The 14,608-nt window shown below is 37.7% G+C and overlaps 4 protein-coding genes across 4 annotated transcripts; 1 reads left to right on the forward strand and 3 right to left on the reverse strand.

Moving 5' to 3' along the window:
- Positions 1 to 3,180: 3,180 nt before the first annotated feature.
- LOC101297115 (hyoscyamine 6-dioxygenase-like) lies at positions 3,181 to 4,557 on the reverse strand. The gene is made up of 4 exons (XM_004292153.1): positions 4,354 to 4,557; positions 3,999 to 4,246; positions 3,567 to 3,888; positions 3,181 to 3,435 (listed from the first exon to the last, which is right to left on the reverse strand). Exons 1-4 carry the CDS (start codon positions 4,555 to 4,557, stop codon positions 3,181 to 3,183), a joined length of 1,029 nt encoding a protein of 342 aa, XP_004292201.1.
- A 533-nt stretch (positions 4,558 to 5,090) lies between these two features.
- LOC101297406 (hyoscyamine 6-dioxygenase-like) lies at positions 5,091 to 6,479 on the reverse strand. Its single transcript, XM_004292154.1, has 4 exons — positions 6,279 to 6,479; positions 5,946 to 6,193; positions 5,453 to 5,771; positions 5,091 to 5,336 (listed from the first exon to the last, which is right to left on the reverse strand). Exons 1-4 carry the CDS (start codon positions 6,477 to 6,479, stop codon positions 5,091 to 5,093), a joined length of 1,014 nt encoding a protein of 337 aa, XP_004292202.1.
- Positions 6,480 to 7,321: 842 nt separating this feature from the next.
- LOC101297698 (hyoscyamine 6-dioxygenase-like) lies at positions 7,322 to 8,675 on the reverse strand. The gene is made up of 4 exons (XM_004292155.1): positions 8,475 to 8,675; positions 8,197 to 8,402; positions 7,778 to 8,096; positions 7,322 to 7,573 (listed from the first exon to the last, which is right to left on the reverse strand). Exons 1-4 carry the CDS (start codon positions 8,673 to 8,675, stop codon positions 7,322 to 7,324), a joined length of 978 nt encoding a protein of 325 aa, XP_004292203.1.
- Positions 8,676 to 11,345: 2,670 nt separating this feature from the next.
- Positions 11,346 to 13,121, forward strand: LOC101297989 (auxin-induced protein 5NG4-like). The gene is made up of 7 exons (XM_004292156.1): positions 11,346 to 11,551; positions 11,684 to 11,746; positions 11,873 to 11,989; positions 12,088 to 12,316; positions 12,417 to 12,575; positions 12,668 to 12,819; positions 12,887 to 13,121. Exons 1-7 carry the CDS (start codon positions 11,346 to 11,348, stop codon positions 13,119 to 13,121), a joined length of 1,161 nt encoding a protein of 386 aa, XP_004292204.1.
- Positions 13,122 to 14,608: the final 1,487 nt, after the last annotated feature.

Here is a 14,608-nt window from a genome sequence, read left to right on the forward strand (position 1 = left end):
ATTTTGCAGAGATGATCTACACAAGATGATTTAGATATGTCTAGAAGGAAGTTTGAGGAAATTCAATCGGGAAGTGGTGCAAAAATGGAAATCCGCACCAAAACTTTGGTGCGGACGTCCGCACCTGAGAAAGGCTGTACCTATATATATATATTCAGTTTATAAGCAGTAGCTGGATTTAACCAGAGACAGAAGTAGTCGAAAACATAAGCATACAAAATCCAAATAGCACAGGACAATTGCATAAAGATGAAAAGTTGAGCAAGACATAGAAAATTGCTTCTAAAACCACATTTTTCAATTTCCACGCTCATTATTTGAGTTTAATTTTATTTTCTTTTACCTCATTTTTCTGCATTTATGCTACTACTACTGGTTCTGGAGACTTCTTAGGAGGTGACTCCATCCATAATTCTTCATCAGGACATGTTTTCAGACTGCTTTAGGACTTATTGTTTAACAACAAAGTCACATTACTTTGTACGCCGTTGGTGTTTGTATGAATTTTGTTTCTTATTGTTGCTATATTGGTAGTTTACAAGCATGGTATTTTTAATGTCCATGAGTAGAGTTCAAGAGCTTTGATTTACATAAAAAATAAATGGCGCTGAGAAAGATACGAAATTTGGTGGGAAAAATGGAGATCCACGTTCCAATGTTTGGCTTCTGATATTAGTATGCTGTTTAGGATTGGCAACCACAAATCCAGGTCTCATGACTGGTGGATCCCCATGCCAATTCATTCAACAATTGTTCGCGCACTGGGTCACTCCTGTTAGGATCAACAACTCATCATTCTTTTTTATAATTAGATCCATTTGAATATCATTCTCCCCTTGAAGATAATGCCTCAAAAAATCCTTGAAATTGATAAATGAGTTTCAACTGTTTGTAGGATGAAGTATACTAACATTGAGATGGATTATATAATATACTAAATTATAGAGCACTTTGCTTGATCTTTGACCTTCTTTAGACGTTGAGATTAGTTATCAGCTTTATCTGATTATATACTTGAGCAAAAAACTTTCCGTTTTGTCCAACTATATATTACTGAAGGCTTATGGAGTAGAGTACGTGATTACATAGCCAACTTGATCTTTGATATGTGGGTTTTGACTTGACCATAGGTTTTATTAGTTGAAGTTCATATCTTGATTTCTCTTCAGTTCTCTAGAGAAAGAAGCATAGTACTGAGGTCTCAAGATCTTTGCAGCTTGGACGTTGGAGTATTTATGTAATGCCACTGGAAGTTGGATATTCAGCAACAATTATATATCAGGGTTTTAATTGAAACTCTAGATGTCCGAACTAATCCAGTTCCAGAGCTAATTCATATCCTTCAGTTGAATTCTGTTACTTGGATCATTAGCTTACAATCCTCTTCTGCCAACATGTTTCATAATGGGAAACAAAATCTGTGAAGAAAGACTTACATACGAAATTTACGAGAAGAAAGTAAATTCAAACCTGCAGCACTGCGGGGGGTAGTACCTGGCGTTGAACTATTGTATAGTTCTAGCTATACCAAAACATACTTCAAGCTTGCATGAAGCTGCTAATTAATAACCTTGGAATGGGAACTCTATCTTGAAGATTTGCCACATTAGTGTAGTAAGTAGTAACAAACTTTATGCATGTTATATGCCTCCTCGGTAGAATGGATTGCGGTATGTCCTCAACGTACTAGTCTTTTGCAGGTTGGACATGGTAGTTTCCGGAAGGATGGATGGCAACACTGAGAGTGTCCAATGTGAAGGATGACAAGGGTACGGTTCCTTTTGGAAAGCAATATAAAGGATAACAAGGGTACGGTGTCTCAGAAGAGTCTGTCCTGAAATGCACGTAACTTCTCTTTGTTATCATTCAATGCTGGTGTCTCGAAGAGTCTCCTGAAATGCACCTAACTTGTACACGCTTTGCTTTGTGTTCATAAGGCAGCTTAAAGAACTCGTTGGCCACGTCCAGTATCTTATGCAGCAAATTGTCTTCAACCCCGTGATTGATCAAGTACGTGGATTTTTAACCAATTATTACTCTGATACTCAACATCTCCTACTATACCCTAACAAAACTAATAGTCCAATACTTGCTTGCTTACATAAGACTGATAAAAAAAAATGAAATTACTCCTGGAAGAACCCGAATTCTTGGGAAGCCTCTATGAGTTGCTTTATCAGTTGAGGTCTGTTGGTTCCAAGTTGCTGAAAATCAGTGACTGGAATGAACTCCAATACAGAGACCTGTGTATTGCCCGGTCTAGTTCCTGGAGGTAGAAATTGCTAGTCACTTCTGTTTGAGATGAGCTTCTCAGACGTGTGAAGCCAATTTAACTAAGTTATAAAAATGGCCTGGAGTTGTAAGTTGAAACTAGTTTACTGCGCTAGTGTAGCCAAAATCATATTCTGTGGATATAGGATGATGCATATAGAAGCAGCTAGTTTATGTAGGCCGGACATATAAAGACTCTTCTCAATTATAAGACAAAAATTAATCTAACTTCATAAACTTCACCATGCTAGGAGAAAAAAAAGTCTTTTTCGTATTATTAAACACGAACGTTACATACGTTTGAAAGATGAATCTTGAACAACGGTAGCACAGTGATGGAGTATCACGAGAAGATTGAGGTAGAGGAAGAACTCCACCGCACACTTGTCTGAGGCCAGGGATTGATGTATTCCTCCAAAGTCCAAATTATGACAACGGTGTCTCAAACAGTCACTCCAGAAATGCACCTTCTCTCTCTAGCTTATGTCAATGCTGGTGTATAGTCTACACCTTTGCTTGGCATCCCAGAAGAGAGCTGCTTTGTCTTCACAAGAAGCTCAAAGATCACTGGATACATGCAATACTTGGTGTAAAGTGGCCGGGGAATTGGCTTTTGGAAGTTCTTTAAGTTCTCTTAGCCATGGGATTATACATGACTACATTAGTCTAGTGTTGCGATTGTTGCTTGATATTAGAAGTTGAGCAGATCCTCTGCTCTGGTTGCTCAGATAGAAACGATGACACTAGAATAGACAGAAGTAATGAAAGGCAGACAAAGCGTCTTAATTGTAATGCAAAATCCAGCTGCATTAACGCATTGATCAAACAACGAAAGTGAATGGAATCCCACTTTCGATTATTTCAGATGACTCATAATCATGAAATTCTAGTCACCGGACCAAACACACTTCAAGCCTGGATCTTATGACGATCGAGGGGTGGTACTCCCGCATGAGTGTCTTGTACATAGCTGGGAAGAAAGTCCTTGTATGCAAATGATTTAAACAGTGGAGGGCTGCCGGAGTCCTTAGATGCTAGTGCTTTTGCAGGCTCAATAAAGCAGTTGCCGGCAGGATGGATGAAGTGGGTTACTGTTGTGCGCGACACCTTTTTGTTGGTCATAACTCTGTGCTCGGCACTGCTTAGCTTCCCGTTACTGACAATCTACACATGATTAACAAATTCAGGGCCTAGTGTACAGGTTAAGTCTCATCAAGGGAAAAAGAACATTACAGGTTTAAGCTAACGTGATCAAAGTTGAAATACAAGAAGCAGAGCTAGATTTGTTGATGCACCTTTAGCATATGGCCTATGTTAACCACAAAGCCATCAGGTTGAGGCTCAACACCCAACCATTGTCCATCTTTCAAGACCTGAAGACCATGAACTTCTTCCCCTTGGAGAAGAAGAGTGATGAGGTTAATATCACTATGTTTAGGTAATCCCAAGGTTAAGCTTGGGTCTGGGCAAGCTGGGTAATAATTGGCAGCCATGAGTTGCACTTCGGTAAGTTCATCCCGGAAATATCCGGGTTCAAGTCCCAAGCCTTCACCAATCAGATCCAAAAGCAACATACAAAGCTTCCTCGCTTCCACTGCATAACCTCCCATTACCTCCCTGAAATTCCAGTTGCAAAAAAAGAACAGTGATGTCTTTAACAATGTTCTCTGATAGTATACACATCCTAGTAAAGTAGATGTCTTGGAGGGTGTCTTAGACATGCATACCGATATTGAGGCGGTTTCTGAGGCCAGGAATCGATGTGTTCCGCTAGTGGATGGCAAGGGTGTCTCAAAGAGTCTCTCCAGAAATGCACCTTCTCATTGTCATAGTCAATGCTGGTGTAAACTCTAGATTTTTGCTTAGAATCTTCAGAATACATAACTGCTTTATCTTCACTAGGCAGCTCAAAGAACTCATTAGCCACCTTCAATACCTTACGCAGCACATCGTCTCCAACCCCATGATTGATCAACTGCAATTTGACACCCACATCTCTCCCATTACACAATAACAAAGCAAACAAATTCTGGCTCAAATAAAATCGTGGAAAAGAATTTTGACATTGCAAGTGTTTCAAACCTGGAAGAAGCCGTATTCTTGAGAAGCCTCTATGATTTGCTTGACCACCTGAGATCTGTTGGTAGCAAGATGCTGCAAATCAATGACTGGAATGACCTCCATTACAGACGCATCGGTAGTGCCTGGTCTAACCCCTGGGGGTAATATGTAGGATTCAGGTACAACTTTGAAGTCATGCTGGTTTGAGATGAGCTTGGTAGCCATTTTGTCAGATATGTGAAGTGGCCTCCTGGGTTTGAACCTTAAGTACTGTGTCTGTGGGTAACGGTTGATACAGAAGCAGACAAGTATAATCGGCAAATATGCAGAATGTGCTTGTCTAGAATATATTTCTGTACTTTGCAGAAATACATAGATTCTTTTCCACTTGTGGACAAATGTCAGAAAATATATATATTCAAAAACCGGAAAATTATTCACTGGATATGTAAAATGTATCAAACTATTCATCCCCATTGATTGTTACAGATCTAATGGTCTAAACTCAGAGTGTAATTAATCTTACTATAATTTAGGTGGTCACGGTTCCGGGGATGAGTGATTTTCCAATTTTTTGAATATAATCAATATATATTTCCATGTACTCCTGATCTCCTGGAGCATTAGTACAATTTCAAAGACTGATTCATGAACTGCACTCCTAACTCTCAAGTGACCCCAAATATAAATCTTGGAAGTACTGCAGTTTTAAGTCACTATAGCAAATTAACAAACACACTTTTAAGATTAATCGAAGTTTACAAGGCGTAACGCTCAAGTGGTGGTACTCCTTGATGAGTATCTGTTACATAGGTGCGAAGAAAATCCTTGTAAGCAAAAGCTCTGTAGAGTGGAGCACTGGAGTCCTCAGCCAAAAGTGCTTTTGCAGGTTCAATTTGGCAGTTGAAGGAAGGATTGATGTAGCTTGCAACTGTTGTCCTTGAAGACTTTTCGTTTGTCACAACCCTGTGCTCGGCACTGCATAGCTTCCCATTGCTGATAATCTGTACTTATGGATTCACAATTTCATAACAAAATTTTCTTGCATTTGTACTGAAAAAAGAAGTGATATTTAGATTGCCACCCTTGAAAGAAAAAGGAACTAGTTTGTTGAGTTCACCTGTAAGATGTGGCCAATATTAACTACAAATGCATTAGGGACAGGCTGAACAGTTAACCACTGCTCATCTTTCAAAACCTGAAGTCCAGAAACTTCTCCTTGTATAAGAAGAGTGATGAGGTTGACATCACTATGTTTAGGTAATCCCAAGGTTAAGCTTGGATCTGGGCATAGTGGGTAATGATTTGTAGCCATTATTTGCACTTGGCTAAGTTCACCCACAAAAAAGCCAGATTCAAGTCCTAATCCTTCAGAAATGAGATCCAAAAGACACAAACCCAGCTTCCTCACTTCCACTGAGTAACTCCCAACCACATCTCTGAAATTGCGGATAATGTGCTTAAATAAGATTTAAAGTAGAGACTAAAACCGGAGTAGTTAATTTCAGTACTAATATCGTGTCACGGGGTCTTCCATTCTCCAACAGTGTTATATCATTTGGTAAATTAGAATGGTCAGCCCAGAATGGTTTAGCTGGTTTCAGAAAATGTACCGATATTGAGGTGGTTTCTGAGGCCAGAATTGGATGTGCTCCTCCAGAGGATGACAAGGGTGTCGCAAAACGTCTCTCCAGTAATGTACCCGTTCTCTCATATAATCGATGCTGGTGTATAATCTACAGCTTTGCATAGGATTTTCGGAATATACACTTTCTTTGTCTTCACCAGGCAGCTCGAAGAACTCATTGGCTACATTCAATACCTTATCCAACAAGGTATCTGGAACACCATGATTGATCAACTGCATTATGTTGAAATCATATAAATAGTAAGTCAAATAAAGCCTGTAAACAAAAATGAAGAAAGGAGAAGGATCTCAAATCAACCTGGAAGAATCCAAATTCTTGGGCGGCCCTTGTAACTTGCTTAATCAGTTCTGCTCTATCAGTACCAAGTTGCAGAAAATCAATAACAGGAATGGTTTCAAATATCAAAACTTGTGTATTGCCGGGTCTAGTTTCCGGGGGTAATATGTAAAGTTGAGGTACAGATTGCAAGTTACTTCTATGTGAGATGAGCTTCTCCATAGTAGTGAGATTGCAGCTAGTTTACTCAGATGCATGTAGTCAATCTAAGGCAGGAAAAAAGATGATATAAGTAGTGTTTCAAATTCCATAAGCATATTCGAGTCTGATAATGTGACTGCAGGGGTGGTACAGAAACAGACAAGTTATACTAGAGAAGCTCCATGATTAACATGTAAAGTAGAGGCAGAAAACAAAACAATCTTGAGGCTAGCTGGATTATTTGGTCTTCTTTGGTTGGATTTTTAGGAGAACAATTTTCTAATCAACTAGACCCATATAAGAACAAAGCTGAACTTCAAGGGTATCACTCCCCATTTGATACGTTCCCCAGCACAAAGAAATGTAGATTTCTAAAAGAGAAAAGGATTGGATTTTTTTCTAAATGTGGAATGATTTTGTCTTTGCATCTTTGTATCGATTCAAATACAGTAAGTAGAATAAAATTCATAGAAGACTATTAAGTGTCAAACCATCATAAACCAAAGCGGCAAATAAGAATGTCTTATTGTTTTATTCCATTTGAACTAGTGGATTATGAGGAATATCTAAGCATCATGCAATCCTTGAGTAGTGGTTTTGATATTAGCAACACAACTTGATTTCCCTGGAGAACTAGGTAAATTTTTGTCTGGTGCCTTGTAGACGATTAAGTTGCTTCTAGTACTCCAACACAGTTAAATTATAAATGGAGTATTGAAAAATGTGCATAGCACATTTGTATTTACGAATCTCCATTTGGAGAATGAGTACATCATAGAAATGCATGTCTATACGAAGGAAATTCTAACTTGATTACATTGCTTAATGTCATGCTTGTCTGTTCCTGGAGCATTAGTAGAACTTCAAGGCTGGAGCTTATACCGCTCAAGTGGTGGTAATCCCTCTAGGGTATCTGTTATATAGGTGCTAAGAAAGTCTTTGTATATAAAATCTCTGTAGAGTGGAGTACTGCAGTTCTTAACAAGAAGTGCTTTTGCAGGTTCAATGTGGCAGTTTCCAGAAGGATGGATGAAGCTCGCAACTGACATCCTCGAAACCTTTCTGTTTGTCACAACTCTGTGCTCTGCACTGCTTAGCTTCCCATTACTGATAATCTGTACTCACATTCACAAAATCATGACTAATTTTTTTTTTTTTAAAGCTGGATACTATTCACTCCCAGAGTCCCATTTCATCATTTTGCACACTCCAAAGTCACTACCTTATGATCATGCATGATGATAAAGTGGGAGGGATAGTAGCTTTTCCATTAATCAAAATGTTAAGAGAATAGGAGCCAGCTAGAGTAGTGGATTCACCTGCAAAGTGTGGCCTATGTTAACTACCAAGGCATTAGGGACAGGCTCAACAGCCAACCATTGCTCATCTTTGAAGACTTGAAGGCCATGAACTTGTTCTTGCAGAAGAACAGTTATGAGATTTCCATCACAATGTTTAAGTAATCCCAAGGTTAATGTTGGGTCCGGGCATGGTGGGTAATAGCTTATACCCATTATTTGCACTTGGCTAAGTTCACTCTTGAAAAACTCAGATTCAAGTTCCAATCCTTCACAGATCAGATCCAGAAGACACAAACTCAGCTTCCTCACCTCCACCGAATAATTTCCAACCACCTCTCTGATTATTATTTAAGAAGAAATGAAAATGTTTGTTAAACAAGATTTGCTATATAGTCGAAAGTGACTTATAATTACATGTTTTTGATGACCAAAATTACCGGTATTTAATTGGTTTCTGAGGCCAGGCTTGCAGATGTTCCTCTAATGGATGACAAGGGTGTCTCAATTTTTCTCTCCAGTTATGTACCTTCCCTTTCTCTCCAGGACAGAAGCTTGCTTTATCTATAGAAGGCAGCTCAAAGAACTCATTGGCCACATCCAATATGTCATGCAACAAATTTTCTGGAACTCCGTGATTGATCAACTGCGTTGTGTCAAATACTAGTATATAAGTACTATGAATAACAGAATGGAAGAAATAGAAAGAATGTCCTACCTGGAAGAATCCAAATTCTTGGGCAGCATCTATGATTTGCTTAATCAGCTGTGGTCTGTCTGTACCAAGTTGCTGAAAATCAATAACAGGAATGTCCTCCATTACAGAAACTTGTGCATTTCCGGGTCTAGTTTCCGGGGGTAAGATGAAAGATTCAGGTACATCTTGCAAATCACTTCTGCTTGAGATGAGCTTCTCCATTTCCCAAATAAAGTGCAGTTTAACCAAGTGAAATTATCCTTGGATTTCCAGCTGCTTTAACTAAGCATATTCCTTTCATAATGTGGCTACTCAGATGCAGATAAGAATTTTTTGGATGAGCAGACAAACAGGTCATTGTTATGAAATTGATCAGATGAATACAAAATGTTGTGAGCTGGCCAAACAAGAAGTAATCCTTTTCCCCTGATTCTTTTATTCATTTGTGGTGCAAAAACAAAGAACTAGAGTAAATAAGAACAAAGGTGACTATGAGGGAATCCAGAACATTGGATCCTTTTCTTAGTAGCCATGATATAGAAGTTCATTGGACATCCATGAATAACAACACCATTTCTTTCATTACCAGCACTATGCTTCCTCCCTTGCATATGCTCTCTTTTCACTTTATGTTGTTCATTTCATCTTTGACAGGAAAAAGGAAAATAAGCTTAACTTGTTCAACTTGACTCACTACTGTGCAACTAGTAGCTTCAGGAAGATAAACAACAAACAAGTAAATGCAAAGGTTCATATAAACTTCTGGAAATGAAGATACAGATTTACTGTCTGTACTTGTTAAAACATTCCCACTCCATAAGATAAGACATGAACTCAATCTATAGACTATAGTCTAATTCTATGCACCACAATCCACAATGTAGGCTTTGATAAGAATTCAAATCAACTTCAGCAATCAATATATTGTAGTAAACACAAATATGTTAACCAAGAATTTAGTAATCATCTCTGGTCAACAAAAAAGCAGTGCTTGTTCATCTCCAACCTTTTGTTACTAATAACATCTAAAGCATGCTTTGGTTCCACAAGAATGTTCTTCTCCAAACTTTGCCAATTGCCATGTATGCCCTGGCAATATGGCATCAGCACCAACCTTGAGGCCACCTATTTTGAGGGTCCAATCTGGGGAACCATGACCTTTTCTTTGAACCCAATGTAGCCTTTGGCTTTGGAGATGACAAAAAAAGCTTCAACAGAAATCGTTTTCTTCGGCTCGGTGTTGGTGGACATTCTTGTTTAGATCTAGGAGACTTGCTAGGCAAGTCGTCCATGGACTCATCTTCTTCAGCATCAGGAAAGATTTCATCACGCACACGAATGGTGTTGAGCCTCAGATACTTTTGTTCAAGTGACTCTTTCGGTATGTTTCTTGCTAACAAGGGAGATGCACCACCCCAGTTGTTTGCACCTAATGATGATGGGTGTTGAGGTGTTCTAAACTCCAGCAACTCTCTTTGCCTCATTGCCTTCTCTCTTTCTCACCTCCAAAATGTTATTATGCTCACTATGTTGGTATTTTGGGCTTCTTTTTATGGCAGATGCCGGAACAAAAGTCCCAAATCTCCATTGGTTTCTTCAAAGTTAATTGTAAGAACCTCAATTATTTAGTCGTTAGAAGCTAGTTTACCATATAATCCTCAAACACACTGCCGGCTGCTTATAATAGAAAATTAATGACATGGTAGAATGGTACCTCTCACAGTCTCACACACTACTCACTTGTACGTTCTTATGCAAGGCTAGGAATGTATTCCCATTGTCAGAGGGTTATAGTCATAATATTGTCATTTGAGTCATGGTACATAGGGCCATAATTTTAAACGTACTGTTTCTCAAGAGCTCCAAATTGGTAATTAGTTCCAATTATCGGAACAATTCAGACTTGATAAAGACAATAGGGACGATTAATTCAAGAATTTGAATGTGGTGTGATGTGAATGTCCATTTCTGTAGAATAAGTTCTGCAGATGCCAACAGAAGGAAGATACAAAGCGTAACTTCCGAGTTGGATTGTTCTTGTTAAGTTCTGTTGTTCTTTCCATCTTTGTTTCAATGGTTTTTCAATGGAAGTTCTTGGTGTATTTCAGTCTTGCATTACAAGGAGTCATACGCATCTAAGCTGAAAAAATGGATTTGTTCCCTTACCCAAAAATAAATGGTATTCTGCAGAAGTCACTTAAATGAAAGAATAACCAACAGGAAGAATAATTCTGATTCTCCACAGGACTAAGTGTTTTAGTGTGTCACCAAATCATGCATCAGAAGAAACTGTGCAACTGTGCACAAAGGATTTATTTTGCATAACCTTCTAGTTTACGAACTTAATTAAGTAAAACAATCTAAATCACTATCAAGTATATATGATCTTCTAAGCTTACATGTTACAGATCTTGTTGTGTCAAGCTTATATATGCAGCCTGTGCTAAGCTCACAACTCACAAGATGGTAAAAGTTCACTATTGAAGATGCATGAAGTTGTAATGTTTAGTTCATGCAAGTACAAGTAATATTTATCAAATTTCTGTATTAGTCCTTTTTTAGAGAAAGTCTTCTAAAGTGAACTTCACTTTTACTAAGCATCTACAAAAGACTATTAATAGAGAATGACTCTTGATCTAGTTTCAGGAATGTAACTGAATCCCAGCTAACATATAGAACCATACTTGTATTTTGTGCCCTGACATTTGCATGCATTACAAAACTCATTTTCTAAGTAAGAATTTAAGAACATGATACTGTCAACAAGCAGGCATAACTGATAAAAACAGAATCCTTTTATTCACATTCGTAATTATGAAAGTTTTAAGGCTTCATTGCTTCAAATATAAACAACCTGAATGGCAAAAAGCTAAATGTTACAGACAAATAACTATGGCTCTTGTAGTAAGTCCATACATGAAGATCTATAGGAAATTCAAGCCACATCTTCTCCTGGTTATGGCTCAGATCGGTTATACATTTCTCTACTTTATTACTGATGCATCCTTCAATCATGGGATGAACCCTCATGTCTTTGTAACCTATCGACATATAGTTGGTGGCTTAGTCATGTTTCCATTTGCCTATTTTCTTGAAAGGTAAAGGTTGAAGCTCCTAGTGCAGTTACTTGTAGCGTTCTAACTTTTAACCTGAACTAAACAATCAGAACATTTTTATTTTATTTACTTTGAAGGCATACAAGTCTCTCTTACAGTACTGCTTCTCTGCAGCAAAGCAAGGCCAAAGTTGACTCTAGCATTGTTTATGGAGATATTTGTGCTTGCACTGCTAGGGTAGGATATTGTATTTTCTTCAATTTTACATGCATGGAAGGAATCTGAGCTTCAAAGTTTACTTTCCCTTTCCCTGCTGAAAATCTCACCCTTTTATTTGTTTTCTTCTCTGTCGATGCAAAGCAGGGTTAGCTTGACCCTTAATATGTATTTTGCAAGCCTGAAGTACACATCTTCAAGCTTTGTCACATCAATAGCCAACACCATACCATCCCTGACTTTTCTGATTGCAGTAATTCTCAGGTGAAGCATCAAAATCATGTACACCGGTTAGATAAGTCTAAATCTTTCATGCTTCGTCTTGTTTTTACAAACATGTTTTTGATACTCACTTCCCATAGGTTGGAGGCTGTAGATGTGAGGAATCCACGCGGAATAGCTAAACTTTTGGGAACCTTAATATCCCTGGCTGGGGTTATTACCATGACTTCTTACAATGGACCTGCCATACAAAGCTTGTCAGGAGCATCCAAACACATAAGAAGTAACATTGTTCACAAAAGCTGGACAAAGGGTTCAATCCTTGTGATTACAAGTTGTATAACATGGTCCATATGGTACATAATGCAGGTATTTGCGAAATTCCTAGAAAATTAGAACATAAGGTTTGTCACAAAAGCAGATATGTGAAATGAGATCAAAGATGTTGCAACTAATCTGCTAAATGTAGGGGATGACACTGAAGAAATATCCTGCACAACTTTCACTAACCACATGGATCAATTGTATCGGCGCAGCGCAGTCAGCTGTGTTCACAGTTATCATACATCCCAAACAGGCAGCATGGAGAATTACATACAACAATGATTTCTGGTCCATCATATATGCTGTAAGTAAAAGTATATGATATGAGTACAATTTTGATTTATTGATCGACTACCAATACTAATACTTCTATAGTTCTTTGATGATTAACTGCAGGGAGTTGTGTGCTCAGGTATAACAACCTTCATTCAACTGTGGTGTACAAAACAAAAAGGACCTGTTTTCGTGACCATGTTCAGTCCTCTTGCAACAGTATTAGTTGCGATTCTAGCTTACTTCATTCTCGGCGAAAAACTTCACGTTGGCAGGTAGTAACACAGTTCACTTCAAACTTTTACTTAAGCTAATGTCTAAGTTGATATTTACTTTACTCAGAATAATGGGAGCGATCATTATCATTATCGGTCTATACCTAGTCTTATGGGGCAAAGATAGAGATAAAAATCATTTAAAGACCCAAGAGCAACCTACTCTGATTACTGATAACCAGAAGGAACCCAAGATGCATGCACAAGTGGGATCTTCAGCGGAAAGCCAGGTCCTCCAAATGGACCTTGAGACAGTTGAGAGTAAAGATGGAACCAATGGTTTAAGATTATGCATCATATGATTCAGAAAAACAATTTGAGAGGGAATCAAGGAAATCATCAAGTTAGCTGGGTATATGCTTCTAGTAGTGATTTATACGAATAACTTCACTAGATGAGAAGTTGTCAAGTTGATATGGTATATGCTTCTAGTAGTTATTTATACTAATCATCTTGCAATCCAAAATTGATCTTGCAGTTCCTATCCATCATCCATCCTAGAAAACACCAGAAAAAAGTGAAGAAATCGAAATAGATGTTTCTATTTTATTATTTTTCTTGTTATAAATGCCACTCTTATTAGAATCATGCATATTAACTAACTACCTGCTATTCTATCAAAAAAAAAAAAAACTAACTGTCTGCTAGACAATGTATGAATTTCAATTCAGACATGTTTTCAGGGCTTTTGTTAAAGAATAATGGTAGATGAACCACTTTTTTGGGTACCATTTGTATCCCACCTTATGTGTCGAGAACTAAGCTAAAACTACCATATTAGACAAGCGCTTTTCGGATGTGAATCTGCTCTCCAGCATAGCCTCACCGGTAAAAAAATTCAGCAAAATCTTCATTCTTTATATGTTAATCACCTAAGGAGTTTTGAATCAACAAATTATGCCACCTCAATCCCTTACATGATCAAGCCAACAAAATCTGTGTTAAAGCACAAAACTTCAGCAGTTGTTGTGAAATTCAACTTCTTTTTTCCTAGTATCACCTAAATCAGCAACCAACTTCCTACACAAAAACAGTAGGCATTCAATCAAACCTAGATTTGGAAAATAGCATCATTAATACACTTAAATCATGATGTTTCCACTTCAATTAAAGAGATTGTCTCCAATTGTTTTGCTATGTCATTTGACATATTCAACCAAAGAAATGAAGGAATATAACGAACATGAACTCAAAATGATATAAAAATCATGTTGACATGTGAAATGAAGATGAATGATCATCTTAATTACTGCCCATAACGAGTCTACCAACAAATGATGTCTAAGGTTACAAAGGACGTCTAAGGTTTCTTATCAAGCACATAATGCATACCCGACTAAAAGAAACCCAAAATAGTAACACATTCATCCACTTCTTTACCACCAGTCCCTCACGCAAACTTTGTTGGACCAAGCATTGTGATTATGAATTTTTGATATCATCTTTGCAAAAACCTCTTAGTGTCTTATTAAAACTAGGGTTCCACTTGTGTGCCTTAAGGTATGGATACCCAACAAGTTTTGACTTGTTATAGCAGGTTAAAGCAAACTAACACCGTTAACTCTCCGTTAAGTCTCTCTATATCTACAGTTTTCATTAGAAATATCTACCATTCAGATGAGCAAAATCAAACAAAAGTAGACTTTCTAGAAATCAAAATGATTCTTGAGACTGTCTACAACTATCATAAGAAACATCTACTATTGTCATGAAAAATATCACAGAAAATGTTGCAAGTCGAAAGACACATTTAACATAAGACACATCTCCTGTTTTCATTAGAAAAGTA

The sequence above is a fragment of the Fragaria vesca genome, linkage group LG2 (assembly GCF_000184155.1).
Source record: "Fragaria vesca subsp. vesca linkage group LG2, FraVesHawaii_1.0, whole genome shotgun sequence".
NCBI lineage: Eukaryota > Viridiplantae > Streptophyta > Magnoliopsida > Rosales > Rosaceae > Fragaria > Fragaria vesca.